General features: G+C 39.9%; 1 protein-coding gene across 1 annotated transcript; it reads right to left on the bottom strand.

The window, feature by feature from the left end:
- Positions 1-382: 382 nt before the first annotated feature.
- On the bottom strand, positions 383-5342 carry LOC116249149 (SWI/SNF complex subunit SWI3B). The gene is made up of 6 exons (XM_031622326.2): positions 5098-5342; positions 4520-5010; positions 2114-2506; positions 1618-1714; positions 947-1071; positions 383-852 (listed from the first exon to the last, which is right to left on the bottom strand). Exons 1-6 carry the CDS (start codon positions 5297-5299, stop codon positions 658-660), a joined length of 1503 nt encoding a protein of 500 aa, XP_031478186.1. The 5' UTR covers positions 5300-5342; the 3' UTR covers positions 383-657.
- Between the last annotated feature and the right edge of the window lie 4993 nt (positions 5343-10335).

The following is a 10335-nucleotide window of genomic DNA, read 5'->3' as shown; positions in this document are numbered from 1 at the left end:
GAGGGCTCCTGCTAGAAGCAGTGTCTTGCGAGGATGTTTGCAGCCTTTGAAACGAGGATGTCATGTTAGCAACGTGCTTTCAACTCATCCCGGAACCTTGTGGTAATGGAAATGGCCAACGAAATGATATATATATATATATATATATATATATATATATATATATTAGTCCAACAACTTAGATTGGACGAGGTGTGTTAAGATCCCGTCAGGTTCTCTTCCTCCCTCCCCTTTGTTGTCACGGAGAACTGCTATTCCTCAAAATCCATATCCATGGTAAATGCCCCAGAGAAATAAATGAAGAGGTCCATTTAAAGCTTCCGGTTACTCATTAACAAGTGGAGAACAGAAAGCTCTTGCTAGCCATTCATGGGACAAACTATGAAGGCAAAAGAAATTTGCTTTGAAAGGAGGGCCAAGACAAATCCTGGCCTTTGCAAGGCCACGTTCTTTTTTTATATGATTCAAAAAGGTGACGGAGTTACCCGCAAGTTCATGACTGTAATATCAGCCCCTCACAATCAAGCAAAGGGGCTACTCAATGCCAACAGTTTAGAAAGGCCTGTCGCCGGCATTGATCTTTTAATAATTATGGACTATGACAGGCTACAGCGCATTAAACAAAGAAGACTGGATTACACTGTACATGCATAGCAGTCATGTGACATCAGTAGCAATTTTAGCACTTTCAGGCTTTGAAGTGTCGGTAGATCTAGCATGGGAGCTTCGTTGCAGAAAATTCAGCTGATCAGCAAATAGAAGGCCTTTCATGTGGTCCAGTTGCATACGCTCTTTCTCCGTCTGCAATTCCTGCTCCTCAAAGCGCATGATTTTGTCCCGAATCCCCTTCAGCTTTTTTTTTTTTTTCCAACAAAGTATTAGCAACAACACTTCCAAGCAAGTCTCAGGTTATCTAGATTTTAATATATTTGTAAAAAATAAGTACCTTAACTTCAATAATATTTGTGATCGCTCTCTCCACATCCATCTCTTCTTGATCTAGCTGAGCATGTGCTTGTGCAGATGCGTCCTCTAAAGCTCTTGCCACTCCATTTCTTTCAGCAGCTGTATCTGCAATGAAAAACGAGAACTATATTTGGGAATAGTGTGTATCATTATAATTCTTTGTTAAAAAGCATAAAAATTCTATCTAAAGACAATCATGTTTTTATAGAGAGCGCAGATTTTTCCTGGACGTGTTAGACTTGCAGAAGAATGAGGGACAAGACTTGCAGAAGAATGAGGGATATATTTTCCATCACCTATTCTAATTGCCCCTCGATGTAAAATCCAGAGTACCTCACCTTTGACTATAAGGAAAGTCTCCCTGTTGCTTTTTTTGTTTTTCTTTTTTTGTCTTAGGGCAAACGACACACTCCAGGTGCTGAACTCTACTGTTCCAACCTGGATGTTTTAAGCTAACCCAAATAACTAGTTGTACAGAGAACTTGGAGGGCCACTAAGTCCTAACAACAACTATATTATTGTGATTATGTCGTTTAGGAAACCCATGCCCAGCACATTACTGAAGTTTCCCTTTTATGGCCCACGAGGTTTAAAGGAAAACTCAGACTACATGGTCAGTAACTGCACCTTGCAGCAAGGAAGCTTCTATACCTTGAGAATAAGGTCGGTCATCATATATAGCAGCAACAGCAGCATGAGCAGCAGCAGATGCTACATCAGAGCCCACCAAGGCTGACAAGAATGCAGCCTGACAAAAAATGAAAAGAAAGTTTAGCAGCATTTAGACAGATCAGTCACATTGTAGAACAAAAATCTACAATATTTTGTGAACACATCAAGATACTTATCCTAATTGAAATGTCTAAGCAAATTGTTACACAGGACATATGAATCATTTGGCTAAATCACTTTTGTTTCCTTAAGGCTACAACTGATTCATGCATGTTTTTTCCCTTTCATGATACGTCATGGAAGCTTTTAGAGAATAGAAGTATCCAATTGTCGTTCTTGAACAAATCAAATTACACGCTGTCAATGATTAGATGTTTCCAGTTGAAGCCAAATACCATGATTTAATTTCAATAACGATTCACTGTTTTCAGTTAAAGCAAATTTCAAGATCTCTAAAACTACCAACTGTTCTCACCTGAGCCATTATTGGATTGGTTGCATCTGCAAGTGGGGTAAGACGCCTTCTTTTTGTTGGATTCACACCATTTCTTTCTCCGTTTTCCTCACCTATAGCAGGTTCCTTGTCATCCTGAATGTTTAAAGGTTCAATATACTGCTCCCCTATTGGAAGCTTGATAAACCGAGCAATGCATTCTTTCTCAGTCCTACTGCCAACATGATCAGATACCATCCTCCAATCATCATTATACTGCAAGATAGCTTCTAAAAGTCGCAATGTCTCCGCATCACTCCAGCCTGTTCTAGTCTCTTGAGCAACAGTAAGATCAATCCGCTTGAAATCTGCACCAGAAAGGCCAAACTGATAGTTGCCACGAATGAAGCATCTTGTGCAAAGAACAACATCAGCCTGTTAAAATACATAAAATTAGTGCTCTAAACATCAACAGTTTCACATAATTGTATAAAGATTCAGTTGGAGACTTTGAAGGAAAACTTCTGTTTTCTTCAGATGAAAAGCCAAGTGAGATAAAAAAAACAGGCAACTCATTGGTTCTTGCTTGAAGCATTTCCAAAACCATAAATAAAACATAAAGCAGTCTAAAGTCTAAACTCTAAATTAGAGCTCCACCACTTCCTGGAGACCAAAGCACATGTTGCTTTGTATGGTAGCGACTCTGTTTCCTTGACTTTTCTTTGCTGGGCATTATCTAATTACAGCTTCACATGAATGAATCTCTGGGATCTGAGACGACAGTTGGTTTGACAGTTCTGAACATGGCAGACTGCAGCCTGATGAAACAGTCCTCCATGCAGTGAAATGCACTCATCTTTCAAGATGCATTTTCTAGCAGGATCCAGACCGGAGCAGGCATCGAACGGGTGCTACATGTGAGATAAATTCCTGCAGCAACATTAGCACCTGCATGGTAGGGACTGATCCTACATCTACAAGAGTTTGCTAACTCAGGTTGTGATTGGTATGCAATTCAGGCTCAGAACAAACCAGCTCAACCAAATTCACTAAGTATGTTATTCTATAGAATCTATACCAAGAATTATGGTTAACAATTGACACCTATTCTTCACAAAAAGAGAAATAAGCTTAAGCCTTCATGATAACCAATCACTAATACATGATAGATTATTTCCCACTTTCATGCTCTAGATTTCACAAGAATGCAATTTTACACAAGGATATTAATTTAAAGGTGCTTCCAACTTGCTCAATTTCCAGAATGAAGTTGTTGACTATCTTACTGAATAAATCAAGGTCCCTAAGTGCATGCTTCAAAATGCCAGACAGGGTTACCTAAAGAACAGAGAGGTACTTGAGAAGTGCATGAGGACCTAAACAAAGAGGTATTTGAGAAGTGCACGAGGATTGGACATTAGACGAAGTGGAATCCTGCCAATCTGCATCCACGTACAAAGTTGACCTCACAGTAGTCAATCGAGATCTATCTTCCACATGGATGACAATGAAAAGCAAGTGAACAGGATTAAATACCCCAGTCACCCTAGCCGTAAACTAGACACACTATATGCTGCATGTTTCCACCTTCTAGCTAGCACATTCACCTCATATTGAATTGATCAGAACTATACATAGTGAATGATGGAGGTCCCTTTGCAATCAAGGCATGCTTCCTAGGGTAAAACAAGGTGACTTATTAGAATTGCAAAGGTCCATAGGGTTATTTCCTAATTGCATAGCAAAAGAAAAAACATTACCGTAGGTAGCATAAATTTTTTGAACATTTCAACAGTTTCAAATGCAAAATGTTTATTCATTTTTCTCCATTCTAGATTGCCTATGGACAATGACAAGACCATTGAGAATACATTGATAGTTTCAGATGGGCTCCAATGCCAACACAATTAGGTAATCCTAACCGAAATAAGCTTAGAGCGTTTAGGAGCTAATTTTCAGACCTTTTCTAGTTTATCTCCCTTGACAAATAAATCCTCTTTCTCAGTTTCCGAGAACAAGACTTGAAATTCCAGAACAGACTATTAACAACGTCTTTCTGCTTTACATCAGCCTATAGACCCTTGTTTCCTGCTGTCATTTCCTATGCTGTTTCCCATGTTCTTCCCTTCATAGCAGCCACCATGTGAACATACTGTACCAATTTCACTCCATATTTTCCACTTATATCCATGAATATTTCAGTGTTTGCTGATAATACTAATTTCCAGATTCGATCCTTTCAGCAGTCTTCCGTTCTCTTTTGTTACGGGACCGTTTCGACATTTTAGCTTTTGGTTATCCAAGACAGAGCACCTCATTTTTTGGTATAATGTAAAATGACTTTTTGTTTCTGCCGAACTATGCCGCAAAAAAAAAAAAAAAAAATCCCATGTAAACCAAATCATTTCCATACATTTGCGATAGATAAATAATGGAGAGCAAGCTAACCTTACGGCAATCAAAGCACGTGTTGCTGCAGGGCGACTTACAACCACTACACAGTTTCTTAGTCCCGTCCTTAATGTTTCTCCCTGCGTCCATCGTAATCTCTCCAGAAACTGTAGGATTGAAGAACCGGGACAGCCGAGCAGATTCCGACATCATGGCCGGCGAAGAAGCTGCTCCTGGAGATGCTAATACTGGGACGGACGTCTTCTCCTTCTCCTCCAACCGCAGACTCTGCTTCGACGGAGTGTAGTTGATCAATCCCCAACTCTCCAGGAAATCGAATACCCTCCGGATAGAGCCTACGTCTGCAACGAGCATCCTCCTTACCTCGGTAAAGGTAATCTTCCTCGACGGATTTTCCCTGTACTTCTTCACAATGAAGTCCCTAAGGTACATGTACACTCTAGGGTTCTTGGCCGTCGACCGCCCGTCAAAGAACTCAGCGAGCATCCGGCGTTCCGTATCATGGATCCGGTCGAACGAAAACCATCCTGGGATAGGCAACAAAAAGAAGAATAAGATGACAGAGATTAGTCAGAGTTCGGGCGGAACTCGAGCCCTGTAGAGGGTTGGCTTACTTCCGTAGCTTGGGACCGTAACCCGGTCGACCCCGGAAACAGCCGCATCAGGCGGGCGAGTAGTGCGTGGAGCAGAGGGCTCCTTCTGCTCTAGTGGCTTTCGTTCTGGTTCACCTGCCGACTCCGGCGTGAGAGCGGTCTCCGGCGTGAGAGATGTCTCCGGCGGTGGCGGGGGTTTCTCCGGCGTGGATGCAGCGTCCATCGTCAGCGAGAAGGCGCGCGCGCCAGAGTCAAGCTAGGCACCTGGGCAATTTTATCGCGATGCGGGCCTTCTTTGGATCCACTTTGACCCGAATCCGCACCAGACCAGAACCCGCAAGGCGGGGGCGGCGAGGGAAAAAGTTTGGGATTTGAATCTGTTATCCGCAACTCTCTTGTTCATACCTGTTCACTACTTTATGATAATCATAATGTTGGGCAGAATTCTGCTTAACAACGTTTTGTGCATTAACCCGTTTTCAAATACTTAGTTTGTGTTTGGATGACACTACGACACTGATAAAAAACTGAGAGGGCCATTTGGATGACCGCTCGTTTATACGTCATTTCAGGCATGTTTGGATGATATTTAAATTTGGGTTTTCCTAAAACCTAATCTGACAAAATCTGGTTTTCATAAAGGGCATCCCTTTAGGTTTTTCAGGCAAAGCTGCTTCTTGACCCCTCCCCCAAGCCTTGTTTATCCAAACATCTAAACTAAGTTTTAGAAGCTGGGATGTTAACTAGGTTTTAAAAAAATTGCCTTTGTATTTTTGAGGGCTTCATTTAAATGTCCCATAAGTTTCGTGACAACTTGGTTTCTCAACCAGTTTTGAAAATTATTTGCATGTTTGTTAAAAGAAAAAGAACTATGTTTTATGCGAAAAACGCGTTTTGAAAACATTTATTATCCAAGCTAGTTTTATAGAAACCAGATTCGTCATCTATAGATTCCTTAACCATCATTTTGGAAGCAAACAAAAAATTGCATCATATGAAATTTAGGGTTTTGTTTAGTTTATAGTTTACATGTTTTTTTTTCAATTGTTAGGGAAAGAATCATATGAGAGAGAGAGGGGCCGTTGAAAGTGCATAGGCAATGAGAAATTAAATCAAGGAAAAAGTGACAAGAAATCACTTGTTTACAAAAAAAATCCAGTCTATCTTGGTGCCCTCAACTAGACATGAAATTGTATCCTACAACATATACGAAGAACAAGGTGAAGGTCTCTCTTGTCAAAATAGCAAATGGAGTTGAGAGATGCAGTATCATCTCTAAACACATTATTGTTATGCAGGGGCGGAGCCAGGAGTTTTTCCAGTGATGGGTCAAACGATCGTTTAACCGAGCCAAACAGTCCAACAAATTTATTTGGGTAGGGCTAAACTAAATCAAAATACAAAAATACATTAGATAACTAAAAATTTTCAAATCTTTTAAAGTAATTTTTTTTTTTACTTAGCTAGGGTGGGGCCACAGCCTAGGTGGCCCCCCCTCCCTCCGCCCCTATTGTTATGCTCTTTCCAATTCCACCACCTGCAACTGAGAAATCATGGTTGCCGCATAAACAGCCAAGCTTTAGGCATGGATGATGAAGGGGAACAAAGGAGCAACTGACAGTGGAAAATCAGGAAAGCATATCAAAGAAGGAAGCAGATAAGGAGGCCCAAGCATAGGAGAGGAGCTGCCAAAAGGAAAAGGAAGAACAGGAGGTGAAGAAGTGATGGGACGACTCAACTATAGAACGACAAAGGATAGACCAACTAACCAAGTGGAAAGAAGGCACTTTAAATGATTGGAAGTGTTAACGTGGCACAGCAACCAGACAAAAATGGTGGCACAAGAGGAAGACCAAGGAACCAAAGGACCCATTAGGAGCTATTGAAAGGAACACCCAAAGGCAGCATGGTAGCAAGAGGGTTTGAGGGGACTAGCAGAGGAGCCGTCAATAAGAGAGGGGCATGGTGAAGGAACTGGGGCAAGGTAGAGGTGTTGGCATTCCAATGGTGGGAGGCAAAAGGCAGAGAGCAGAGTTGTGACAAGGCATGACGTTGTAGCCATTCTTAACATGGATGAAGGTGAAACTTTTCTAAGTGTGTCGTCATAAGTGGCAATCTACCATCACCAAATGCTCATACGACAAAGCCTTCGATCCTGAGACCCCTCAGGAGATAAGAGTGTGGAACAATATACCAATGTGCAACACAATCAAATGGAAAAAAAAACTAGCTAAAAGAAAGATACGGAAAGGGCAAGGAGGCGACTCAGATGAGAGTGATTTATCTGACCATATTGCTTTACCAACCCTGAATGCATTAAAGCAAACAATGCTTAAGGTCGATTCATAAGGAAGCGGGGGCATGCCAAGAGATATCTTAAGACCAAGACAAGCAAAAAGCAGGATGGACGCCTTACAACCTAAACATGCCTCGACATAAAAGACGGTTGCAGGTGAACATGCAGAAGAGAAAGGTAACACCTAGTTGCAGGGCTAGTAAACATATGCATAAGAGGGCTAAGACGATAATCCAAGAGCCTAGTGATGAGCTTGTATGGGTTACCAAGATGGAAATGCGCCAAATGTCAAGGATATGCCCAGGGTTCAGCTCCCTTAGAGATAAGGACACAGACAACACGATTCAACTTCTTAAGTAGGACCAACTTTGCGGCAATATGCAAGGAAGAAGTTGGTCAAGATAAAAATCATAAAAATGATGGAAGAACTCCAGGGGGAACCATGAGAACTTCCTGGCTTAAGACCCTAGAGGCTGATCATGATCTTCTGTGGGGAGATGGTGCCCTAATTGATGAGGACAAGGAGACAGTCTTGCCATAAGGAAATTCTAGAGAGTGGTCAAGAGCATAGGCTCCTGATGGTAAAAGGAACAAAAATTACTTAAAGCCTGGAAGATGTCACCCTCTAGTGAAAGACTGAACACCAAAGGAAGGCAAAGTAAGATTAGTACTTATTAATAATGGTCATGAGGTGGATGAAACATATGTTGTAGACACCCCATGAAAGCCAACCTATTTGACATCCCTAATGCCAACAAATGGAGTTTTGGATTTGTCACTCCTGAATGAGGTGGTGGAACAGAGGCAGGCAGATTCATAATTAAAAAGGGAGGTGGCAGACTGAAGCTGTTAGATATCATTGTGTCAGGAACTTCTGGTTCGACGAGGTCTATTTCCAATCGATGGCATTATTAAGATGATACGTAGTTTATGGGAAAGGTAGGCAGTGGCTGAATGTCCTGTAATGGGGTGAACCACCAACTGGGATGGCAGTAATGAAATTGTGATCCTCAAACCACCAAAATTCAAAGCGAAAGTAAACGGTTGAGAGGAAAGAGTAGAAGAACCACCACAAAGAGAAACAACAAAGGAAATAAAGGGAAAGACATGTTTGCGCGAAGAATTTTTATGTTCTTTAAAACATATTTTAAAGTACATGATTTAGAATTTGTTTTTTGGAGCATGATACGACATTAGATATAATTATATGATATTTTTTGGAAAAATGACATGGCACTTTTAAAACAACTATTTATAAAATATGTGTTTTAAAAATATAATGCTATTCTTATCAAGTGCCTCTATAGATTAAAAGTCTTGACACTGCTTTATTTGTGTGATCATATGTCATGTTACTATAACACTTCATGGTTTTGCCTTATGTAAGACACATGAAATCACTAAACAATATGGTTCTTGAAAGGTTTCTTGAGAAAAATAACAAAATATTTTTGTACTATATAAATATAGGACTAATTGAGGAGGTTCAATTATGTTTACCTAGATTTAGGATCGAATACAACTCTCCTCGATTTAAGATTTGATTGAAAGCAATGTTTGTTCTTCTACATTATTTTAATCACCATCTTAGGCAACACTGCATTAGAGACAACCGATTTTGCATGTTTGCTCATATTACAAAAATTTCTTCTACCTATTTGTTTTGGTCATCATGTTACCGGGCATCATCTTAGGCAGTAACACAATACTAAACCTTATAACTGGACCACACCTTGGGTGAGAAAGCCCCCTCGTTAGTATATGAGTAGTAATTTATAGTATATTGATGGGTGACCAAACAGAAATGAAGAAAAGCCACCATTAGTTGCCTAAAGAAGAATTTATGCTAGTACTAAGTCATTTGACTAAAATATATGAACATACCTTGATTATCATGACACAAAATTATTTCAATTAGACCTTTATAACCTTTTTCAAAAATTTTACATGATAGATGCATGTGGTTTAAAGAGTTGGATGTACATAAACCTTGTTTAGTGATTTACAACTTCATTATATACCTCCTTCTCGTGTCATCCTTGTTAACTTTGTCAACCATTTCTACTAATTTATTCTCTATCCTTTAGAGTCTACATTCAAGATGTATTCTTTTATGATCACATTATCTTTTGGGAGGGCCCCGTAAGGTCTACCTACATATCGGTATTGGCATCACACCTTCTCTCTCATGTTTCCTTTCTGCCTGAAGAGTGTGTATTAAAGACAGTAGCAGCTAGAATAATCTAATCTGTGGACAAAAATTTGGTGCATACTATTGCCAAATGATGGTACCCAAGCACCTCCTCTTTTTGGTTTCCTTGGTGAAAAATGACACTATTATTGGATGAGTTTGCTGAAATACTAGACCTTCCTACCTGCTTTGTAATACAAATGACCCGTTGTATAAATAATTTCTTATGAACCCAACTAAAGTTAAAGTCAATGACTTTAAGACTCACTTTACCAATCAATAGAAAATAATGAGAATCAAAGCATCAACTTAAAGAACTTACATGAAGAGTTTAGAGCATATACTTAGCCTTCCACTTTATCTCAAAAAGTAATATGAAGAATCAGATACTAGACCCTTTTCACCAACAAGACCTTTTAAATGTTTGCATTGCCCAACTTGTCTGAATATGGGGTCATAGAGGGACCCAACATGTGTTAGGAAAATGATGACATTGGTTTTCCTTTACCGTCGGCTCACTAGTTTCACTATCAAAGAGATAGATTATATAGAAGGATGCACATGTTATGATCATTTTGGAGCAATAACGTGATTTGATCAAGCAACTAGAAGAAAAAGAGATAATTTGGGATTGTTATGATCGTCGCCAGAATCCACCTAAATACACTCACCACTAGCATGGTCGATCCATACTCTTGGGATTCTATTCCAAAGCTTATTATTGTGCCGATAGATGCATGCAACAATTCTCTTAAAGACTAAAGAAGGTTTT

This window comes from Nymphaea colorata, chromosome 1, assembly GCF_008831285.2.
Source record: "Nymphaea colorata isolate Beijing-Zhang1983 chromosome 1, ASM883128v2, whole genome shotgun sequence".
Lineage (NCBI taxonomy): Eukaryota > Viridiplantae > Streptophyta > Magnoliopsida > Nymphaeales > Nymphaeaceae > Nymphaea > Nymphaea colorata.
The sequence above is the reverse complement of the archived record's forward strand: the minus strand, read 5'-3'. Positions and strand labels throughout refer to the sequence as shown.

Excerpts from the sequence above, each read along its gene's own strand:
- LOC116249149 (XM_031622326.2), bottom strand. The coding sequence starts at position 5,299 with ATGGACGCTGCATCCACGCCGGAGAAACCCCCGCCACCGCCGGAGACA. Across the intron at positions 5,011-5,097 it reads TACGGTCCCAAGCTACGGAA|GATGGTTTTCGTTCGACCGG; the intron begins GTAAGCCAACCC and ends TGCCTATCCCAG. Across the intron at positions 2,507-4,519 it reads CGTGCTTTGATTGCCGTAAG|GCTGATGTTGTTCTTTGCAC; the intron begins GTTAGCTTGCTC and ends GTATTTTAACAG.